This window comes from Passer domesticus, chromosome 15 (assembly GCF_036417665.1).
Source record: "Passer domesticus isolate bPasDom1 chromosome 15, bPasDom1.hap1, whole genome shotgun sequence".
Lineage (NCBI taxonomy): Eukaryota > Metazoa > Chordata > Aves > Passeriformes > Passeridae > Passer > Passer domesticus.
Genome location: NC_087488.1, coordinates 2,526,296 through 2,549,420, shown reverse-complemented (window position 1 = coordinate 2,549,420; position 23,125 = coordinate 2,526,296). Strand labels below are relative to the sequence as shown.

General features: G+C 65.8%; 1 protein-coding gene across 4 annotated transcripts; it reads right to left on the bottom strand.

Annotated features, from left to right (window-relative positions):
* Positions 1-4,978: 4,978 nt before the first annotated feature.
* On the bottom strand, positions 4,979-21,276 carry SBK1 (SH3 domain binding kinase 1). Of its 4 annotated transcripts, XM_064390564.1 has the most exons (5): positions 15,242-15,492; positions 13,232-13,886; positions 8,326-8,528; positions 8,039-8,241; positions 4,979-7,482 (listed from the first exon to the last, which is right to left on the bottom strand). In XM_064390564.1, the coding sequence occupies exons 3-5, from the start codon at positions 8,519-8,521 to the stop codon at positions 6,700-6,702; spliced, it is 1,182 nt and encodes a 393-aa protein (XP_064246634.1). In that variant the 5' UTR covers positions 8,522-8,528; positions 13,232-13,886; positions 15,242-15,492; the 3' UTR covers positions 4,979-6,699. The 4 variants fall into 4 exon arrangements, 3 of the variants coding, with proteins under 3 accessions (XP_064246634.1, XP_064246632.1, XP_064246633.1); XM_064390562.1 differs by lacking the exons at positions 13,232-13,886; positions 15,242-15,492 and adding an exon at positions 20,649-21,276; XM_064390563.1 differs by lacking the exon at positions 13,232-13,886 and having other exon boundaries at positions 15,242-15,490.
* Positions 21,277-23,125: the final 1,849 nt, after the last annotated feature.

Here is a 23,125-nt window from a genome sequence, read left to right as displayed (position 1 = left end):
AGGAGCCCCAGCTGAGAGGGGCCTCAGCCCTGGCTGTCCCTGGCTGTTCCTGGGTGTTCCTGGGTGTTCCTGGGTGTCCCTGGGTGCAGGGAGGGGCAGGGCAGGGCCCAGGCTCTGCTCAGGGCCCAGCAATGGGCAGGAACTGATCCCAGCAGTTCCATTTGGACATGGAATCATTAGGGATGGAAAAGACCTCCAAGATCAGCGAGGCCAAGCTCTGAGCATTCCCACTAAACCACCAACACGGGGAAGAATTTCCAGTGACCGAGCATGGCCCGAGGGGCTCTCGAGGCTCCTTCCCTGGAGATATTCCAGAGCCATCTGTCCACAGTCCTGAGCACGTGCTCTGGGGGACCCTGCTGGAGCAGGGTGGGACCAGGTGAGCCCCAATGGTCTCATGCAAGCAGAACTGTTCTGGAATTGTGATCTGGATGCTGTGATGTACCAGCTGACCTACCTGGGAGACTTCAAATGGCAGAAGGAAGGAGGGAGCAGGGTGGGGTAGGATGTCCCTGCTCCTCTGCCTCAGCTGGCAGCCACTGCTTGGAGACTGGAGAGTGCTTCTGGCTCCCAGGAACTCCCAGAGCTCACAGGAGCTCGTGGGGCTCCAGAGCCCATAACAGGCACAGCTCTGAGGGGTGACTGCTGTGGGGCTCCTCCTCTCCTGAGCTCTGGCAGAAGATCCTGAGCTGGTGGTTCCTGACTCCCTCTCACAGCAGACTGGCCAGTGACTGCCCCTGAGGGCTGTGGGGCAGCGAGGGGCCCCCAGGAGTGGTGGGAAGCTGGGCAGTGACTCGGGCTGGAGGCCTCGCCCTGCAGGGAGGTCACTGTGACACAAGTGGGATTGTTGGGCTGGTCCCCAGGCCTGTCCTTCCCCAGGACCCAGCCTCCTTGGGAAGCTGGATGGTGTTCAGCTCCTGACAGAGAATCCTGGCTGCTGTCAGCCCTGGGGTCTTGCAGAGCTACTCCTTCCCCCACAGGGGCTATCCAAACACAGGGGAGTGATTGAGGTGCTCTGGAGCAAACTGAACACCCCGAGAAGCTCCTGACCACTAAAGCACCACAGCCCATCCATGCTGAGCTGCTGGGCTCCCACACAGCCCCAGCCAGAGCCCACGTGCAGCCCACAGGGCAGGCAGCCTGGCACACCCCAGTGACCCTGGCCAGCCTTGTGGGGCAGACGTGACCCAGGAGCTCTGCAGAGCCAGCCACGCTCACAGGGTCCAGGGGGGCTTTGGAACCAGACCTTGGTCCTTGAAATGGCTCCTGGCACTGCTCCTCAAGCCAGGCCTGGCCCTCGAGTGGCTGCAGAGGTGCCACAGACTGGGGTGAGGCTGAGGGAGCTGGGGCTCCCTTGGGATGCAAGGAACTGAAATCCCTGTCTGGGATTATCAGACGTGGGAGCAGCCTCAGCCAGGGAGGGGCTGCTGGGCTCCTGCCAGGAGGGTGGGGTAGCCCCAGCACAGGGACCCCGGGCCAGCTGCGGGGTTTGCCCCCTCCCAGTGGTCCCCAGTTCCCACCCCCTGATTCGTGACTGGGAATGGACAGGGCACATCTGGCCCTCCCTTGTAAACTGCCCTTGCTTCGTTGTGGCCCCAGCCCCGGGGCACTCAGGTGTCCCAAATTCCTCTGCCTGCCTTCGTGCCAGGGCTGCGGTGGGGGAACTCTTGTAAATCCCCATATCCCGAAGCAGTGGGAGGGGTGAGGTCGTGCCCAGGCTCACCTGCAGCCTTCCCCCTAAGATTCCCTTCCCCTGCGGCGTCTTCAGGGCTTCAAGGTGATTAACATCCCCTTTCAGCGTGTTCCAGCCGTGTTCTGGATGCCTTTAAGCCCCCGGGGTGTTACACATGGCTTACAAGTTGGGCTCCATTAGCGCTCCACTCGCTGTTTATTAAAACCTCGATTAATCTCGTATTAATGCTCTTCAAATGCGACTTTTGTGGAGGTGCAGCAGCCTCTGAGAGGAGCTAAGCTTCTCCCCAGCCTTGTGCCACTGCTGTCAGCGAGGAATTAGCTCAGGATCTCTCCGGGCTGAGAGCTGAAGGGTTGGGAGGCTGCAGAGAGCAATGATGAGGATGCCCGTGAGGATGCTCTGATTAATGGGGTAACACCAGCCCAGAGACACCCCTGGCTCTGCTGCCCCCAAATCTGGGCCAGCCGGGGGAGCAGGGTCCAGGATCTGGGAGCCCACTGCCCACTGTGTCCCCCCCAGAGAAGACAGGAAGGTGTGGGGGCAGCCTGGGGGATGGATGCTCTGCTTGCCAGGACCCCACAAATCCAGAGCAGGTGGAAGGGTCTGGAATGGGAAGATCCACATCTGAAAAGCAGAAATCCCTCCTGCCCCTGGCCTGGCAGCCGTGTGGCTCTGGGAGGGCTGTGCAGAAGGAGGAGCCCTCAGAGCCAGCAGGAATTGCACCTCGTGCTCCTCCGTGGGTTTGGGATGCTGCCTGTGCCAGAGCCAGAGCCAGGGCCGGGCGAGGCGCTGATGGGATGGAGGAGATTTCCCATCCCTGCCAAGCTGGGATGCTGCAGTTGCCATGGCAACGTGGGAGGCCTGCGAGCTGGATCCCGCAGCCCACCCCGCTGGGTGCTCAGGGCTGGGGGTGCTCCCAGCCCCCTCTGAGCCCTGCCCCTCCCGCACCCAAACCTGCCCTCAACCCCCTCCTCCCAAAGCTGGCACCCCACCCCTCCCTCAGCCAAAGACCCCGCTGAAAACACTGCCTGTGCCACGGGGAAACACCTTTGGGGGGGAAACAGCATTTCCTGCTCCCCTCGGGCCCGAGCCCAGATCCGCGGGGGCCGAGGCTGCAGCAAGGGCAGCACCCCCGGCAGGGCCCGGCCACCACCAGCCGCTCCCCTGGGATGCTCCAGGGCTGCTCCCGGCTGTGCTGCGAGCTGGGCTGGGCTGGAGGAGCAGCCAGCTCTGCTCTCCCGGCTCCCAAAGGTGCCAGGGCCATCACACAAGGTCACCTCTCCCTCCCAGCCTGCTGAGCCTTGCCAGGCAGCACAGGCTGCGTTTTTCCCCACCTCGGGACAGATTTTGCTGTCTGTCTCGGCCCTGACTGACATCTGTCCATCATCCCTGACAGCTGGAACCGCAGACAGCAGCGGGTCCCCGCGGGAAGGACAGGCAGGGACGAGCCCGAGCTGCGTCCCCTCTGCGAGCATCTGCTGCCACAGGAAGAGCCTCGGGATGCCCGGTGGCCGCTCCCCTCCCGCCGCATTCCCGCATTCCCGCATTCCCGCATTCCTGCCCGGGCGCCCGCCCGGTTCCGCCGGGGCGCCGGGTGGCACATGAGTCACACTTCCTCCCCACGCCCGTTCCAGCGCGGGGCCGCCGCTATTTTTGGAAGTTTTGGAAAGCGGATCAGCGCCGAGGAGCGCAGCTCGCGGACGCTCCCCACGCCGGGCTGGCGGCCCCCCGTGTCCCCGAGCCCGGACCCTGCCTGCCCGGGATGCGTGGGAGCTCCCTCCTCATCCCACGGCCCCTCCTGAGTCAGCAGCCAGCCGAAGCACCATCCCAGTGGCAAAATATTACCTTTTAAAGGGCTTGTTTGCGATTGGGGTGGGACTTGTGCAGTGCCAGCTTGGCGTTGATCGCTGTGCTCCCAAGGAGCGGATCACTCCCGGTTATTTTTACTCCCAACCCCCAATGTTTTAGCTGGGGCTGCAGTGCCTCACAAAGTGTCTGTGAGGAAAACCGGGCACAATGCAGCTCCGGAATCGAGGGGTGGATGAAATCCGAGGCAGGACCAGCAGCTGAGCCGGGCCTTCCTGGCCTTCCCCGCTCGGAGGGATCTGGTTTTACGGGATGCTGCACCCACACCATTCCACACCTGCCGCCCCATCCCCCTCCCTCCGCTCCTCCGGGACCTGCCCGAATGGAGGATTGTTTTCCTTTCAGAGCAGCGATCGTGTTGCTCATCCCTGCCCAAGGTCAGGGCCGTGCCCCGGGACCATCCGGCCACGCTCCCGGCCAAAGCGGGCAGGTGACACCTCTGCCGGGGAGGTGACACCTCTGCCGTGCAGGATGTGCCCTGGCAAACTTTAGCTCCGTTTTCTGTGGCTGGAGCTTTTGCCTGGAGACAAGCAGCTCCTGCCCCGCCGGCGCTGCCGGGCTCGCAGCACCCCGACCTTGCCGGGATAAAATTAGCCCCGTTTCCCTTTGGATTAAAGGCAGCTCCGAGACGTCAAATGGCAGCGATCCCTTTCTTGTCTGCGGAGGGGAGGGGAGAGTCCTGCCAGCCAGCGCCTGGTGACAATGACATTGATTTCCTAGACTTCTCGGCGTGGCCAAATCTGTATTTTTAGCCGGGGAACAGAAAAATACGAATCACGTGTCAGAGCGATGCTTTCCGTGCCCTGGGGGAGGGAAGGAGCCGGGAGCCGCCGCTGCTGGAGCAGGGATGGGCAGGACCCGCTGCCCGCTGCCCGGAGCGGGGCTGGGGATGCGCCGAGGATCCATCCCCGGCCCTGCCCCAGCCGTGCCCACAGCCCCGGCCCCTCCCCGCTCCCCAAGGATCCCGGCCGGCCCCTCCGCATCCCCTGGGCCCGTTCGTCTTCCGGGGCAGGCGCTGCCTTCATCTCTGCTTCCCTGCCGCCGCCCCCTCCTCCTCGCTCTCCCCCACCCCGTTCTCATTTCCCCAAGAAGACTTTAATGAAATCTGCCCTTAATTAAATCCACATTCATTTGCATAATTACCAGGAAATTGAAATTAGCCTGCGGACGTGGCTGGAATACAATTGGCACCCGGCAGCCCTGGCTGTTTGGGGGGGCTGCACCGAGGGCTGCCGGGTGCCCCCCACCCCCAGGTGCTGCTCCCACATCCCTGCCCTCCCTGCCCGGGTGGACGTGGTGACAGGGTGGAAGTGGAGGGACAGCCACTGCTGAGGCCACGGCAGGCACAGGCCGTGCCCCCACCCCACACGGGCAGCATCATATTAGTCAATAATTGAAAAAAAAAAATCTTCACCGCCATTGAGAAATTTTTTGTTGCTTTTATAACTATGTATTTTGTCATTTTTTATGGTTTCAGTTGTGGTTTTTTTAAATCCTTTTCAACAGTGACAAACTGAGGTAACGTCTGTGACACTACAGCCTCTCCTACGGGAAGAAGGTCCGAAACCCGACAGCTGAGGGAACTGGAAATAAAAACCTGACAACCTACGGACACAGCGACCTCGACGGGGACAGAAATCACACCGGGCACCCCCGGGGACACAGCCCGGGCGGCGCCACCGAGCCCTCCCGGGCGGCCGGGATCCTTATCTACATTATTGCACGAAAGATCGAGGACATCGAGGGACCTAAGGCAAAGAGGAGTAAAACCGGTGCCTAGCTCTCTACGTGGGGCAATGCTACGTCTAACGCCGGGCCCGGGGCTGCTGGGGACGGGGCACGGCGGGGGCGGGGGCGGCCCCTGCTCTGTAAACTGCTGCTGCTGCTGCTGCTGGAAAGCGTTATAGCCCTTTGTGGGGAATTGGGGCACCGGCGCTGCCCCACGGCACCCGCCCCGTGGGAGGGAAGCCCGAACCACAGCAGGGTGCTCTTGGGGTGCCCCCACAGCTTCCCCGCTCTGCTGGGTGCCCAAATCCAGGAGGGAAGGTGTGACCTCCACGCACACCCCAGGACCTTGTCACGAAGGGGCCACCAGTGGCTGCTCCACCACGCCCTGCCTCGCCGCAGCCAGCCCCGGCAGGGTCTGGCCCGCTGCCGCTTCCCCGCCAGCCCCAGGGGAGGGTGACAGGTTTGGGAAGGGGTGACAGCAAGGAGGGGTGATGGGGACAGCACAGAGAAGCAGGCGGGCCCGCGGGGGCCGCTCGGAGCTCCCTCCCCGCTGTGCAGGGCAGCCTGGGCTGCCCCGCTGCCACCTCCTGCAGTGCCTGGGTGCAAAGGGTCTGCAGAGGGGCCGCGGGCACGGCTAGCCCTGCTGGGTGGCCGGCACCGGCCAGAGGGGACCCGGCCCTCCGGCAGGGCCTGAGCCCTGTGGGGCAGGGCAGGGGACAGGGGCTGCCGGGGGCAGCGGCTGGGACACACAATGACACACAGACAGGGACACTTGCTACATCAATGGCTGCCAGCACCTCCCACGGCAGGGAGGCAGCCGGGGCTGCCGGGGGTCCGGGGCTGCTGGCAGCCCCCCGGCTCCCCGTCACCCACCTCCCCATGCCCTCCCAGTCCCCGGCAGTGCACAGGGACCGGTGGAAGAGGGCAAATCCCCACCCACCCACACCTCCCCAAAGGCCTCCTCCACGGTGCAGGGTCATCGGCCTTCCCGCTCCCGGGCGGGGTCGAGCACGGGGTGGGGCAGAGCCGGTGGGTCACCCGCTGCCCGCTGCCCCGACTCTTCCTCCCCGCACTGGGAGACCCCTCCCCACGCCCCCCGGGGAGCCTTGGAGGGGCAGCACAGCCGTGGCAGGGCTGTGGGTGCCCCCAGCCTCCCCAGCACTGAGCGCTGCCCTCGGCCGGGCTCCGGCCACCGGCCTCGCCCAGGCGGGGCGGGGGATCGGCATCCGCGGCGCTACAGAGCGCTAACAGTTCTGTCCTTTCCTCTTCCATCGTGTTTCTTTTCCTTTTTTGTTTTCCTTTGGGAAACCCAGAGCCCGGGCCCGGCTCGTGCCGCCACCACCACGATGTGCTCCCCCATCCCTGTCCCGGGCGGGGGACGGGGCGGGTCGCGCAGCCGCCAGCCGCCGCCGTCACACGCAGATCTCTATTGCTGTGGCCAGCACCATCTGCCCCTTGCCCTTGTCCTGCCGTCCGTCTGTCCTGCTGGCCGGGCCCGGGGCGGCGGCGCCAGGCTCGGGGCCGCGCGCTCCGCTGCCCTCGGTCAGGACGGTCCTCTTGAGCGGGGCGGGCGTGCAGGAGCCGCTGGCCTCGTGGCAGTGCGGCCCGGCCGGGAGCTTGTCCCGGGCGTGCTTGCGGGAGCGGTACGAGGGCCGGCACCGCACCTCGGCCATGAGGTCGCACTTGATGAAGTAGAAAACCTCCTTGACGGGGCAGCGCTTCTCGGGGTCGAGGGCCAGCAGGCGCTGGAACATGCGCAGGGCGCTGTCCGTGAACCGCCGCCACTGCGAGGGCAGCCCCGCCAGCCGCCCCTTCTGCCACCGCACGAACTCCTCGAAGAAGGCGTCGGACGCCACCGCCGCCTCCCAGGGGAAGTTCCCGGTGAGCACGCAGAAGATGAGCACCCCGAAAGCCCAGACGTCGATGCTGGTGTCCACGGCGAAGCCCTCGGCCCGGCCGGCCTGGCACACCTCGGGCGCCGTGTAGGGGATGGTGCCGCTGATGCGCTTGACCCGGCAGCCCACCTTGCGGGTCATGCCGAAGTCGGCCAGTTTGACGCGGCGGCAGTCGCGGTCGAAGAGCAGCACGTTCTCCGGTTTGATGTCCCGGTGCACCAGGCTCTTGCTGTGCATGTAGTCGAGGGCCAGGCCCAGCTGCTGCACGCAGCGCTTCACCAGCTCCTCGGGGAGCCCCACCTGCGGGGGGACACGGCGTCAGCCCTGGGGGGACCCGCCCAGCCCGGGCACCCACACCTCCATGGTCTGATGGCTGTGGGTGCTTTTATCTGGGTGCTCTGAGGCAGGGGATGGTGGTGGGTCCTGGGCCACCCAAGAGATGGGTGATGGGTCTCAGGGTCCCCATAGGATGGTTTGGGTTGGAAGGGACCTTAAGGATCATCCAGTTCCACCCCCTGCCCTGGGCAGGGACAGCTTCCACTAGCCCACGTTGCTCCAAGCCCCATCCAACCTGGCCCTGGACACTTCCAGGGATCCAGGGGCAGCCACAGCTTCCCCAGGAGATGGGTCTCAGGCCATCCTAGGGATGGGTGATGGATCTTAGGCCACCCAGAGGATGGGTGATGGGTCTCACACTTATTTAGGTGCTTGTGGTCAAGCCCAGCCTAGATGGGGGTGCCCAGTCCCTGCACCTGCACCCTCCCACACGGGCACAAAGCACAGGGGCAGCTTTGCTCAGCACCCCCTGAGCCCCCACATCCCACAGAGGCTCCCATGGGAGGTGCCGGGGTCCCACCTGAGGCGGGATGATGTCAAAGAGGTCCCCGCCGGGGGCGTACTCCTGAGCGAAGACGTAGCAGTCCTCGGTCTCGAAGACCACGTCAAAGACCTTGATGATGAAGGGGCTGGAGGAGAGCGTGTTGGTGATGCTGAATTCCCGTAGGAAGTTCTTCAGCTTCGTCTTGCTCTTGTTGACGAACTTCAGGGCCATCTTGGTGCCTGTGGAGGGCAGGGGACAGGAGTGAGCCCTCGGCTGGGACAGAGCCGGCACCCCGCTCCCGGCACACGCCCCGCTGGCCTCACCTGTGCTTTTGTGGGACACCAGGTCCACCTTGCCGTAGGTGCCCTTGCCGAGCTCGCGGATGAGGTCATAGTGCTTGGTGATGTCGGTGCCCGAGAGGGTGCGGATGGCCAGGGACTGCATGTCCTCGGTGATGAGGGGCACCCCGCAGCAGCCCAGCTTGCGCGACGGCTCCTGCTCAATCGAGCCCGCGCTCATGGTTGCGCTGCAAGGCAGAGGTGGCACTGCTTCCGTGGGGGCTGCAGGGCCACTGTGTCCCACCCCATTCCATCCCATCCCACCCCATCCCATCCCATCCCATCCCACCCCGTCCCGTCCTGTCCCGTCCCGTCCCGTCCCGTCCCGTCCCATCCCGTCCCGTCCTTCCCCAGGGCTCCAGGGTGGTGCTGAGCAGCCCCCACTGGGTGCCACCCCTCTGTCCCCAAGGGCCACCAACCCAATAGCACTGGAGGGGGTGCTCCAGCCTCCACAGGGGCTGCAGCCATGTGGATGTTTGGGGGCAAAGGGAGGGGTCCAGGCATGGCAGAGACGGGGACAAGGACACACATGGATACAAGCAGGGACACATACATGAACACATTTTCTCAGGCCTGGTGTGTTCCCAGCCACTCTGCAGGACAGGAGCCAAGGCCCTTTGGGGGTCTCTCTCCTGCTGTGTCCCCAGTGGGGCCCCCAGGAGCCAGCCCTGTCGACTCCAGTACTGAGCACCTCCAGAGCTGAGCCTCACCCCAGCTGGGGAAGCTCCAGAGTGGAGCCAGGACCATGGCCTGGCACCAAGGGGGACACGATGGCTCTGCAGCAAATCCCTCCCTCACACCTCTGACCACCCACCAGCACCAACTCCTGGCCTTCGCCAGCCAGGGTGCCAGACAGGTGTGGAGAATCCCAGAATCCCAGACTGCTTTGGGGTCGGAAGGGACCTTAAAGCCAGTCTTGTTCCATGGGAAGGGACATCTGCCCCTATCCCAGGCTGTTCCAAGCCATGTCCACCCTGGCCTTGGGCACTGCCAGGGATCCAGGGGCAGCCCCAGCTGCTCTGGGCACCCTGTGCCAGGGCCTGCCCACCCTCCCAGGGAACAATTCCTTCCCAACATCCCATCCAGCCCTGCCCTCTGCCAGTGGGAAGCCATTCCCCTTGTCCTTTCATTCCAGGCCCTTGTCCAAGTTCCTTTGCAGCTCTCCTGGAGCCCCTCGAGGCACTGAAAGGAGCTTTAAGGTCTCGCCAGAGTCTTCTCTGAACAATCCAAATTCTCTCAGCTTTTCCTCATAGCAGAGGTGTTCCATTCCAATAATCATCATTGTAGCTCCTCTGGACTTGCTCCAACACATCCATGTCTGTCCTGTGCTGGGCACCAACAGCTGGATGCAGCATTCCTGGTGGGATCTCACCAGAGCAGAGCAGAGGCCGGCCCAGCCAGCAGCACATGGACACCAGCACCAACATCCCTCACTCCCAACAAACCAGGGATGGTTTTCTCCTCACTCTGACATTCCCACATGAAGATCCAAGCTCAGAGTCACCCACCACAGCAGTGAAACCACCCCGGCATCTTCTCTGATGTCTTCAGAGCACTCCATCACAGCAGAAGCCCAAACCCCGGGCAGCCAGGGATGTGGGAGGGCACTCGGTGCCTGCAGGCGGGTGAGGATGGGCAGAGAGAGCCCAGGCGGTGCCCACGGGCTGAGCCCCATGCAGGGGCTGTGACAGCCACCCCAAATGGTGCCAGACACTGCATGAAGCACCTGCAGCACCCCACGGTCAGGTTCACACACAGGGATCCTCCCAGCCCCTTCCCAATAAGGCTGAGTCGGATCTCCAACTTTTCCTTCCTTCCTTCCTTCCTTCCTTCCTTCCTTCCTTCCTTCCTTCCTTCCTTCCTTCCTTCCTTCCTTCCTGCCCCCCATCGTGCTGCCTGTCATCCCAAACCAAAGCTCAGCTTCTTCACTTATTATAGTTATATTTTTTTCCCTGGTAAGTTGGGGAAAAAATAGAAAAGGAACTTCAACATCATGATGTTCCAAAAATGTAACAGTTTGACTCATAAGATCTCCGAAGCGGCTCATCTCCATAGTGTTTCATTGGCCCCCTGGCAGAGGAGCACCATCTCAGTGTCTGGGTGCTGGAGGTGGAGGTGGATCAGCAGCAGCTCGCTGGAGGCAGGACTGAGAACAGCCCCCAGCATCCTGCACGAAGAATTCCAGCTACGCTTGGATTTACGGCTGCCTTCATCAATGTCCCTTAATTAACCGGCGTTGAAATGCAATTATTCAAGTCGGGAAGGTTGGGTTTGAGGAAAAGCCCTGCTGGTTGGATGGGAGAGAGGAGAGGGAGGGCTGGCAGCTTGTGGAAGTGCTCTCCAAGTCAAGGGCTGTTTGCTTTCCCCCTTGGCTCAGCCTGTTGGTGTTTCCAGGTGTCTCCTTCCCAGCCAAACCGAGAGCATCCATGGGAAGCAGGGATCCCGCCGAGCCCGGTCCCGTGGGCTGGCACAGCTGGCACCGGGTGTGCTGCCAGGGATGGGATGTGCTGGGATCCTGCCGCAGTGGCACGGCCAGCCCGAGCAGCCACCCCGCCTGCTCGGGGGGACACGGGGCCATCGCCGCTCCCAGGAGGAGCCAGACAGCGGCGGGGACCAAAGCACCGACACGCCGAGGGCACGGAAAGCGTAAACACAGAAGTTTTCATTAAAAATTGAAAGGCTTTTGGGAGCATGTCGGGTTTGATGTGAGCAGCGAAGCGGGGCAGCAGCAGGAGGCAGCCAGAGCTCCGTTCCAGCTCCGTGCTCTCCCAGGGACAGCGGGGATGTGGGAATAGCGGGGCACGGAGGGATGGCAGTGCCAGTGTGGCAGGAGATGCCACCAGCATGGCAGGGGCCGGGGTTAAGGTCCCATATCCTTCTGCAGCCAGGCCAGTCCCACCAAGGAGCACCTGTGCGGCCACACACCAGACTGGGTCACTCCAGAGCCACAACGGGGCCTTTCCCAGCACCCCAGCTCCTCTCCCACCCCAAAACTTTGGAAGGGAGTCAGCGCCACGTCCGAGGGGGGACAAACACACCCTCTCCAGCTCAGCTCCAGTGTTCCTGAAGGAGCTTTCCCAAGCAGGGAGGAAGGATGAGCATCCCAGCCGAGTCCTGGCAAAGCCCCCAGGGCTCAAGGTCCCGGAGTGACAGAGGCAGCCCCGGGACCTGCCGCTCACCACAGGCGGTTCCTGCCGTCATCTCCGCATCCTGAGCCATTTCTCCTACTATTCAGACTAAAATTGTTCTGTGTTTAAGCTTCAGAACCGTTTATCTCATTGAGTGAGGAGGATAATCCACCCACCTCTTCCTTGCTCCCTGGCAGGTATTTATAGGCAGCCACTCGTCTCCCGTCGGCAGCTGCCGCTCCTCTTGCCCAAGCCCAGCACCGCGGAGCACATCCCGGAAGGACATTATCCCACAGCCCCAGCATCCTGCCGGCAGCCGAGCCTGGCACCGCCACTCCTGCCCAGCGCTCTTCCCTGCCCGGGGATGCTCTGCCCTGCTCTGCATCCCGCTGCACATCCCGCTCCGCCCTGGGCACAGCGGCTCTGCCGATAACTAATTGCAAACTCATTAGGAGCTCATTGAGAGGAGCAGAGGCCGCCCGGGAGAGTTGCCCCAGGCTCCCGCAGAGAAGGCTGCTGGAGCAGCGGCTGCTTGGAAATTAAGAGGGAAAGGGGGAAAAAAAATCCCTCTGGCCACATCAGAGAATGACAGAAAAACAACCCAGTTATTGAGGGAGGTCACAGGAAAAGGGCTTGGGCTGAGCCTGATGCACGGTTGAGCACTGGGGGCTGGGACTCGATGAAGGGAAAATCTATGCAGGGCAGGGGCTCTGCAAAACCCAGATTCCTCTTTAAAGAGGGGAGAAAGGTGAAATGCAGCAGTGGGACGGGCACAGGCACACGCTGCTCTGTCCCTGCACTTGGCAGAGATTTGATTCCCCCGTTTCCCTTCCCCAAACCCTCAGTTATGAGCAGGTAACACCAACTCCCATCCAAGCCCAGCAGGCTGGAGTCCAGGGCATCTCTCAGGAGTGACCTCCCTCCCTCCACACCCAACCAGCGTCCAAACCTGCCCTGTTTCCCCTAAAAAACACACTGAGCCAGCAAAGTCACACCCTGGGCCCCACCAGAGCCATCCCCTCTCCCAGCTCTCCACATGCCAGCACCACCCTGGTCTCACTGGACCCAGGGGCCAGCGGTGCTTTGGCCGTGCCCCACACTGAGCCACTGCCTCCCAGAGCCCCACTGGATTTCCAGCCCCTGCCACCTCCATTCCTGCCTGACCCCGTTCCAGGGACATCCTCTCCTCTCCTCCATGCCCCTGGGACCTGCACACCAGATATGAGCTGTGCTTCCCGGGGGCTGTGGCACGCTGGAGCCCAGGGAGGGATCACAAAGGCACCTTGGCCTAACGGGGACACCGTGGCTGTGGGGACAGGACAGGAATCTCACCAGGGCTCGGAGCCACCAGCACCCACCAGGGCCAGGCAGCTCCAGCCAGGCTGGCCACCACCTCCCACCTCACCCAAAGCAGCAAAACAGGCACAGGGAAAGGGTTCCTGCATCCATGTGCCACCCCAGGGCCACGCAAAACCCCTCAGGACAAGCCGAGTGTGTCCGGGAGGTCACACACAGCACGGGGACATTGACTGCTGGCAGTGGTTTGGGGACAGCCCCTCTGCCATCACCCCTCAGCCCAGCAGGAGCAGAGGTCTCCATGTGCACTGGCTCCAGAGCAGCAGGACAGGCCGGGAGAGGCTGGAGCACCGCGGGCACGGCTGGATCCAGCCCCAAACCTGCCCCGAGGCACCCGCAGCCATGGCACCCCCAGTGCCCCAGCACAGGGCTGAGCTGGCACTGGACTGATCCGGCAATCCTCATACCAGTTCCCTGCCCAGAGCAGAGCAGCCTGCCTGGCAGCAGGATTCTCTTCGGCAAAGCCGATGAACGCTCAGCCCAGCGCGGGCTCCCAGCGGCAGGAGCTGCTCTCCCAGTGCAGATGTTCCAGATGCAGGGCAGGGTCAGGCCCTGTCACAGCCATCCGTAGTGTCCCCCGCTGCAGGAACCATCTCCCATCCTGGCCAGCAGCCTGTGACAAGCTTCCTCAGCCTTTGGTCCCAGGATTCAGGTTTCACAGAGCGATTCGGGAAGAGCAAACAAAGCCAGGACTCTCCTCCGCCGGCTCCCCGGGGAGCCGCCGCTCCTCCCTCCTGCACCGTCCCCTGCGCCCTCCGTACTGCTCTCCCGGAGCTGCCAGCAGGATTTTCCTGCCCTCCCGCACACGGGGCCGTCTCTGTCCATCGGCCCCGATGACAGGACCTTGGCCGCCTCTCAGTGCTTCTGCCTCGCGGGGTTTTTGCTGCCGAGCAGGATGGCTTCCTTAGGACCTCCGCTCCTCCAGCCTGCAGCTCCTCCCGCCTTCGCCGCCAGCACCGGGGACTTGTGATTACTTCATTGTTTGATTGGTTTCATCAGCCTGTCATCATCTCCCTCCCAAAAACTCTTCCGTCAGCGCCGACAGCACCGCACGGTTGGGATCTGCAAAGACAAACGCCCCGAGCGGCACCTGCCCGACCCCGGCAGGGCCAGCCGGCCCTCGGCCCCGCTCGCTCCTGGCGACAACAGGGACACGTCCCTCTGCCACAAAGCCCAGCCCCGGCTCCGCTGCAGGGCGCTTTGTGTGCCCCAGCCCAGCCTGGATGCTCCGTGCAGGAGGATGCGCCCAGCTCTCCGCGGTCCCCTCCCGCGGCGGGCGCGGTGACACGGTGACACCGGGCGGCGCGGGGCTCGGCACACGGACAGCCAGCTCCGAGCTGGTCCGCGGGTCCCGCACAGAGCCGTGCCGAGGCCGGGCCGCCCCGGTCCCGGTCCCCGAGCTGTGCCGGGGCTCCCGGCTGGCGTCGCCCGCCCGCGGCCACGGCGGCAGCGAGGCCGGACCGGGAGGAAAGTGGGTCACGCTCCCCCTGCCCGCTGCGGCCGGGGACACGCCGGGCTGGGCTGGAGGCCGGCCCCGCGGCCCGGGGACAGCAGGGGACAGCAGGGGACAGCGGGGCAGGTGAAAGGGGAGCTAGGGGAGGCGGTGAGGGGACACAAGGAGACAGCAGGGGACGTGGTGAAGGGATGCGAGGGGAGACAAGGAGAGATGACGAAAGGAGATGACACGGGGAGATGATGAGGGGACAAGAGAGGACACAATGAGGGGAGACAATGAGGGGAAACGAGGGGAGATGATGGACGGGGCATGAGGGGAGATGGCAAGGGGACATGAGGGGACACGAGGGGAGGTAACAGGGAAGACAGGAAGCTGGTGAGGGAAGACAAGGGGAGGTGAGGGAAGACAAGGGGAGATGAGATGGGGAGGTGGTGAGGGTACACAAGGGGACACAACGAGGGGACGCCAGGGGACACGGCCTGAGCTGCCCCCGAGGCCGCCTCTCCCTGCTCTCCCCTTCCCCTGTTCCCAGCTGCCTTCCAGCTCAGTGCACCCTTCCAGACACCCCCAAACCCGCCGGGAGCCCCCGGGGAGCAGCCCCGCGGCCCCAGCACCGCTCGGTGTCACTCACGCCCCTCGGTCCCCGTCCCTCCCCCTCGCCCCCCCGCCGTACCGGGGCCGCCCGGGGCGCAGGTGCCACCGGCCGCAGGAGGGACCCGGGGCGGGGGGGGCCACCGATCCCGGGGGCAGCGCCCGCACCGCGCGGTGCCCACCCCGCTCCATTCATCCCGGTTGTACCGGGATGGGGGTTTGTCCCCTCCCCGCGCCGTGCGGGCAAACAAAGGGCGGCCTCGGTACCGGGCGGGCAGCGCCCCCCGCGCCCCCATCCCCGCATCCCCATCCCCGGATCCTCATCCCCGCACCCCCGTGCCCGCGCCCCATCCCCGCACCGCCGCCTTACCGGAGGGGCGAGCCGCCGCCGCGCCCCGTCCCCGGCGGGAGAGGAGCCGCCGCCGCCGCCGCCGCCGCCGCGCTCCGCCCGCCCCGCCGGGCTCCTCATGCCGCGGCCCCGCCGCCGCCGGAGGAGCGGAGCGGAGCCGAGGGAGCGGAGGGAGCGGAGGGAGCGGAGCGCGGCGCCCCCCGCAGCCCCGGCAGCGCCCGCCCCGCGCCGCGCTCCGCCCGCACCGGCACCGGCGCCGCCCCGGGGAGGGAGCGCGGAGCGGGAGGAGCGGGAGGCGCGGGGGGGCTCCGCCGCCGGCCCCGCGGGGATGGGGGATGCGGAATGAGCGATGCGGGGCGCTGCCTGTCCCCGCCCCCCGATGTAGCCGCGGGAGTCGGTGCGGGAGCAGCCCGGGAAAGGGGGGCCGGGGCTGAGCCGCCCCCTCCCCGCCGTGCGGAGCTCCGGTAGCGCGGGCTCGGCTCGGAGCAGGGCGCTGGGGACAATGGGGACGGGAGCGGTGCTCCGCAGGGGGCGGCTTCACACCCGAGCCCACCCGAGGCTGATCCGGGGTCACCAGCACAGGACCGAGTCCTGCTTCCCTGGGCCCTGCTGTCCTTGAGCCCTCCCAGGCTCTGTGCCCTCTCCTTTGGCATGGGTGATGCCCCCGAGGGTGGGTGGTGCCCACCCTGGGACAGGGAATGGTTTGGGTTGGAAGGGACCTTCAGGATCATCTTGTTCCAACCCCTGCCATGGGACACCTTCCAGGCTGCTCCAAGCCCCATCCAGCAGGGCCTTGGACAGCTCCAGGGATGGGGTGGCCACAGCTTCTCTGGGCAACCTGAGCCACCATGGCACAGGTGATGCCCACCATGGCACAGGCAGCCCCCCAAATGCTGCTCCTCAATGTGTGCAGGACATGTGGCTTCCCCTGTGGCTCATGAATGGTGGGAACGTTCAGGCCAAGCCAGGGAATGCCAGATGAGGCAAACACATCACGGGGGCTTCCCTTCAGGTGCCTTAGATTTGGCAACACTTTCAGCAAGTGGTGCTGGAGCTGGGCACCAGGAGCTCCCAGGCACCCCCAGCCTGGGGGACAGTGACAGCTTTCCAGGAGGAAGGCGAGGGGTTGGCACTGTGCTCCCTCTTGGAGCATCCCTGGACACACTTCGTCTTCCCGGATTTCCTTCTGTGCCCACCAAAGCCAAGCAGGGATGTTTAACACTGGCCAGGATTTGCCTTGGCACGTCCTTGTCTCTCAGCTGGGTGCCAGGTCCCTTGGCTCCTGCACTGTCACTTTAAAGGGACCCACAGAGGTGGGGCTGCCCCACCCTCCGAGGGGGACAAGGACTGTTCCCGCACATCCGCTGTGCCCCCGCTGGACCGAGCCGTGCCGCTGCCCCCGAGCCCGCAGCAAGCGGGGAGGGCCGGGAGCCGCCGGCTCTGACTCACGGATGGCTCCGCTCCGCTCTGAGCATGCAGAGCAATTAAGGCTTTTCATGAATGACTTTAAGGCAAGAGGCTGAATCACACTCCGACACTGCGCTTTCATTTGTGCCACTGTCACCCTCTTCCTGCCCCGGGCAGGGCGGCGGGGGCGGCTGCGGCTCCCGGTCCCTGTCCCGGTCCCTGTCCCTGTCCCTGTCCCGGTCCCTGTCCCTGTCCCTCCATCCCCCTCCGCCCGGGTCCCGCCTCAGCTCCCGGCTCCCGCGGCTGGGGCGCTCCCAGGGTGGGCGATTCCCGGCGGGATGGAGGCATCGGACGGCGCTGGGAGGAGAAATGCCGGAGCGCGGTGCCCGGGCTGGGCTGGGTGCGGGCTGGCACGGGGCTGGCACGGGGCTGGCACGGGGCAGGAGGGCCTCTGAGCAGTGGAGGTGCGCGAAAGAAGGAAAAGGGGGAGAAGGGCAGAGCTGGGCTCGGTGTCACCGCAGCACACACGGGCCAGGGAGAGGCACAGCCGCCCGCCCCACCATGGGCCGATAGGGACGGGGTGGCTGCAGCCTCCCCTCTCCCCCCGTGTCCCCTGCCTGTCCTTGCGGTGCCATCCTGGCTCCCGCAGCCTCCCGCTCGCGGCTCCTCCGAGCTCTCTGGCAGCGCTCTCCCTATTTATAGCTCGCGGCTGTTTCTAGGTCAGGCGGGAGGTGCCGCTGCCCGGGGAGCCAGCCCGGGGCCCACGGGGAGGCTGCAGGGACACTGTCACACGCCCCACACGTGGGTCAGCCCCCAGTGTCACCATCCTGGTGCTGTGCCCTGGGTACACAGGGGCTGAGCTGGCACTGGGACCAGCTGGGCCTGGCAGGGCCCCGTGGCATGCCGTGGGACTCCGTGGGGCTCTGTGGGACCCCACGGGGCTCAGCAGGTCCTCATGGGACTTTGCAGGGCTCAGCAGAGCTCCTGGGGACTCCATGGGGCTCTTTGGGACTCGATGGGGCTCTTTGGGACTCCACGGGGCTCTGTGGATCTCTGTGGGCTCCCTGGGGCTCAGCGGGGCTGTGTGGGGCTCCATGGGGCTCAGCAGGGCTCCATGTGACCCCAGGGGGTTCCACGGGGCTCCGTGGGGACAGTCAGGTCCCTCTGGGGCATCCCTGCCCCTCGGTGGCCCGCACACTGAGCCATAGTAACACCAGTTGTACCAGGGAGAGCCCGCACTGAGCTCGTGGTCTTCAAAGCACTCCCGGAATATTAATAACTAATTAAGATTAACGAGATGAAAGGAGCCAGATCAAACATGTTTATCACCTCGTGCAATCCCAAACCGTGCGAAGAGCCCCCGCCTCCCCGCGGGACCACGAGTGGGATTTGTGCTCGGAAAGGGAACACCCGGCTCGTCACACCGAGGGATGGGCTCGGGCAGGGTGGGCAGCGGGAAATGACCCGGAAAGCCCAGAATATTCCCAGCGTGCCGAATCCCCTCGGAATTCAGCGAGAAGGTCGCTTGTCCCTTGGCCGCGGCTCGGCCAGAGCGGAGCCAGGGGCTGAGCCCCACACGGCCGCGGTCCCACGGCCACCCGCGCCTGTCGCGCTCCGGCGACAGCAGCCAAAGCTGCCGGGGATGCTGCGGGGATGCTGGGAAGGAGCAGCGGAGGGAAGCAGGGAGGGAGGGAAGGCGGGAGCGGAGCACGCCGGGAGCCGCAGCCCGGGCGGGGGGACCGCTCCCCCGGGGGCTCCGGCGTGTCCCGCCCGCGGGGCCAGCAGCCCCCGCCCGGCCCGGGGACACCGCCCGAGGGGCGCCGGGTGTCCCCTGGGTCCCTGGGACAGAGCCCACCCACGGGGATTCCCAGGGGAAGGGGCGGCGGAGCTGCGCGGGGCTCGGAGCCCCCAGCTCGGTGTCCCCCTGCGCGAGCTGCCACCCCAGGGGTGACAGCCGGGGGTCCCGGGGGCTGCCCCCAAGGTCAGGGAGGGGCCGCGGCCGGAGCCGTGGGGCAGCCCCGGCGGTGATGGGCACCCCGAGCCCCTGCCAGGGGCTCCGACCCCCGGGGCTGCCCCGGCCCGGGGCCCGTCCCGAGCTCCCGGGGCTGCCAGGGACCGAGCGCGGCGGACACCGCCACGAGGGATGGATCCCGGGCCGGGCAGCACCGGCCGCAGGCGGGACCTTGGCAATGGCGCTGGCCCCGGGGCACGGTGGCGGCTGCTCAGCACCGGGACGGAACGGGACCCGAGGGGCTCTTTGGGATGGGCTGCCTGGGGAAAGCAGCACAACGGGTTTCTTCCAGGGGAAGGAGGGGCTGAGCTGGGGGCACGGGGAGAGCCACGGGGCCCGTCCTGGCACGCCGGTGGTGCCCCGGTACCCCCACAGCACCCGGCACCGCCCGGCCGCCGCCTCCGCTCGCTGCCCGTTCTCCTGGCACCATCTAGAGGCTGCGGGAACGGGCACGGGGGGACGGGGACAGGGAACGGACACGGGCTGACACAGGTGAAAAGACATGGGGACAGACACGGGGGGACAGACATGATGGGGCAAACCCGTGGGGACAGACATGGAGGACAGACACACTGCCACAGCACCCACGCGTGGGGCCCACGCAGCGCCCCTGGCACTGGGGACAGGGTCAGGGAGTGCCAGGGGCGGTGACAGAGCAGGGAGAGCCTCTGGCAGCACCTCCTGTCACCCCGGGGAGCCCGCTCCGGTGGGGCTGTGCTGGAGGTGACAGGCGATGGCAGCTGTGACCCCACGGGATGGAGACAGACTCGGGGACAAGCTGGTGACAACCAGGGGGTGCTCAGGAACCGGACACAGCCCCACCCCCAGTGCAGCCCACCCTGAAGCAGGGCAGGACAGGGAGAAGCCTCAGGGCACAAGCCATGGGTGTCTGTCCCTCGCCGTGCCCCATGCAGGGAGGGGAGGTCCCTGCAGCCACCACACGGGACCCTGGGCCACCAGAGTGCCACCCCGGGTGCTCCCTGCCTGGCTGAGGATGCCAGGCTCGTGCCACCTGTGGCCTGGCATAGCTGGCACTGCTGGTCAGCTCTGGGCCCGGGCTGGGCTGGGACAGGAGCCCAGGAGTTCTGTGCACGCCCTGGCCAGCAGCACCCTCAGCCAGGCCCTCGCGACCCCTGTTCCCCACCTGGGCACTGACTCACAGGAACTGAGCTCCAAACCCTCATTATTTACACCAAAACAAACCCCACAGCTTCCTGCCACCCTGAGGAAGGCCAGACTGCCTGGGCTGATCCAGCTGCTGGCCCTGAGGCCCCCAGACCTCGCTGGGGACACCAGTGCCTGGTGGGGACAGGCAGGGGCTCTGCTGGGGGCTGGCAGCGTGCGACAGGAGCCGGCAGTGGCTCCGTGCCACCGAGGAGCAGTTGGGCACAACATGTGCCAGCACTCGCACCTCGCATCCTGCCGGCTGCCCGGCTCGTTCCGGCTCCGCACATTCTCCTTGGCTGTCGCTCAGGAGAGGAGATTTCGGGAAAGGGGGAGGCGAGCGCCGGTGCTGCTGCCCAGAGGGACGGGCCCGGGGAGCCTGGGGCTCTCCTGGCGGAGCCCCGGCTGCGCTGGGCCCCGGGCCCGGCCGGGCAGGAGGAGCAGAGACCGCCCGGGCCCTGCTCCGGTGAGCGGGGACGGCTGGGACGGCTCCGGGATGGAGCGGGGGCGGATCTGGGACGGCTCCGGGGGGCCCTGGGTGCACAGGATGCTGCCCACAGCCCCGCTGCCCCCATGGGCACGGCAGCACCGCTGAGCTGGCACGGCACGGCACGGCACGGCACGGCACGGCACGGCACGGGATGCCCAGCGGGTTCCCGGCTGCCAGGGAAGCACATCCCGGGCGGACACACGTGGACACAGCACCGGCCCCGGGCTGCTCCGCCGGGAGGGGACGCGCCCGCTGCCGAGGAAACTTTGGCACGGCCCGGCTCGGTGCCCTCCCGGGTCACGGCGTGTCCCGGCAGCGCTGTGCCCCCGCCGGGGCTGTCCCGGGCTGGCACTGACCTGTGCAGGTGCAGGGGCTGCAGCTCCTCTCTCTGGAAGCAGACGAAGCAGAAGGAATCCATCGCTCGGGTCCGGTGGCCACCGCGCCCGGGCGAGGGCGACCGCAGGGCAGGCAGTGCCGGAGCGGGCTGGCATCTTCTCCGTGCCCGCGGTGCCCCGAGGCTCACGCCGGCCCTGCCGGGGCCATGGAGCCGGCCAGCCCGTCACACGGCCCCGGCCGCTGCCCGGGCACGGAGGCGGCTCCGGGCTGTGCCCTCACGCCGGGACCGGTGATGCCCAGCGCCACCCCGGCACCCATGGCGCTGCCAGCCCTCAGGGGGTGCGAGCAGGGCCCGGGGGGGGCATCAGCGGCACCAGGGCTCCGGCGGGGGCCGAGGCACCGGCCGAGCCCGGCGGGGCTGCAGAGGCCGCGGGCAGCGGCTGCCCCTGGCACCGGACAGCGGGGACGGGGATGGCACCGGCAGCAGGTGGGCTCCGGCGGGCTCTGACGGGACCCAGCGCGGTCCGGAAGGGTCTGGAAGGGTCCGGCGGGGCCCGGCGGCCGCACACACCGACGGAGGGGCAAAGTTGTGCCGTCGGGGAGCGGCGGCTCCGCGGGGCTCGTCTCACCGGCAGAGCAGCCGCTCGCTCTGACAGCTAAAGCGGCGTGCGAGTATTAATAGCTCCCGACTCCCGCGGCGAGGCTGGAAATTAACTCCTCCAATGCCGCCTGCCCGGGCTCCAGCCGCCCTCTCCCGGTGCCCGCTGCTGCCTCCGGGCTCGCCAGCACGGGCTGAGACCGGGCAAACCCAGCCCGGGGCACCGGGAGCCCGTGCTGTGTCCCCCGACATCCCCAGGCTCCGGCCAGCCCTGGCACAGGGGACGTGGCACAAACAGGGGGAAATCTCTTGGCCCGGGGGCTCGTGGGTGGCCCGTGCCTGCTGGTGGTGGCAGAGGTGCCCTGGGAGCCACCCCTGGGTGGCACGGGCACGGTGGGACAGGGCACAGCACGGGAGCCCCAGGGTGCCTGCTGAGGGGTGTCCCTGCCCCACTGCAGTGTCCCTGTGTCCCTTGATGAGTGCCCTTGTGCCCCTTGATGGATGTTCCTGCCCCACTGCAGTGTCCCTTTGCCCCCACATGAGTGTCCCTGCCCCACAGCAGTGTCCCTTTGCCCCCAGATGAGTGTCCCTGCCCCACAGCAGTGTCCCTGCCCCACAGCAGTGTCCCTTTGCCCCCACATGAGTGTCCCTGTCCCAAAATGGACCATTGCTGAGGGCATTGTCTGGCTGCTCCCTGGGGATACACCAGGCCAGGCTGGGTCAGGACCCCCAAAGTCACACAGCCCTGGCGTGTCACTGTTCCCCATCCTTTGGGACTGGCTCAGGGACCAACACGTGTCCCCCAGGTCCGTGGGACAGAATCCTGGTCGCTGCCCCCAGCCTGTACCCAGTGTCCAGGGCCAGCAGCAAAAGCCGCGTCCTTGGGAAGGTGAGCAGGAGAACAGGCAGAGGCTTCCCCAGCCTGGCCCTGGGCTTCGTCATCTCTGCCTGAATTATTCAGTGAGTGGCTCTGCCTGTGGCGTCTGCTCCGGCCACACCCCTGCTAATGGCAGAAATCGATGGCTTTTTAATTCCTCATGGCCAGAAAGCTCCTGGCTGTGCTGCTCTGGGTCCTGTCCTCCCAGGAGACTCTGATGATCCCAATTTTTGTCTCACAGACTCTTGGAATCTCAGAATGGTTTGAGTTGGAAGAAACTTAAAAGCTCTTCTCATTCCACCCCAGCCCCTGCCATGTTCAGGGACACCTTCCACCATCCCAGGCTGCTCCAAGCCCTGCCCAGCCTGGCCTTGGGCACTGCCAGGGATCCAGGGGCAGCCACAGCTGCTCTGGGCACCCTGTGCCAGGGCCTGCCCACCCTCCCAGGGAACAATTCCTAATTCCCAATATCCCATCCAGCCCTGCCCTCTGGCAGTGGAAGCCATTCCCTGTGTCCTGTCCCTCCATGCCTTGTCCCCAGTCCCTCTGCAGCTCTCCTGGAGCCCCTTTAGGCCCTGGCAGGGGCTCTGAGGTGTCCCTGGAGCCTTCTCCTCTGCAGGTGAGCACCCCCAGCTCTGCCAGCCTGCACTGGGGCTCTGCAGGGTGTTTGCAAAGATCCTCTGTCCATGCTGGGCCTTGGGAGGAGCAGCAGCAGCATCCCCCAGGCAGCACTGGGGAGTCCATGGGATCAGGTCCCCAGGCCCCCTGGTCCCCTGGTGCCAGGGCCTGGCATCCACCCAGGCACCCACTCACCAGGAACACGCTTCAGGAGCAACAAAAATGTTAAAGTTTAATGCCTTGGCTAATGGGCTGAGCAGAGTGGAGCAGAAACCTGGAGAAAAAGGGAAGAGGATGAGAGTGCCCAGTGTCTCATGGCTTCTCCCTCCACCCTCTGCTTCCTGGAAAAAGAGGACACCCCTCTTGGCTTATGGGACACTCCTGCCTCACTAAATAAAATCCAC

Coding starts and splice junctions, on each gene's coding strand:
- SBK1 (XM_064390562.1), bottom strand. CDS start 20,710: ATGGATTCCTTCTGCTTCGTCTGCTTCCAGAGAGAGGAGCTGCAGCCC. Junction 8,242..8,325: donor GGTGTCCCACAAAAGCACAG/GTGAGGCCAGCG, acceptor TGCCCTCCACAG/GCACCAAGATGGCCCTGAAG. Junction 7,483..8,038: donor TTGACATCATCCCGCCTCAG/GTGGGACCCCGG, acceptor GTCCCCCCGCAG/GTGGGGCTCCCCGAGGAGCT.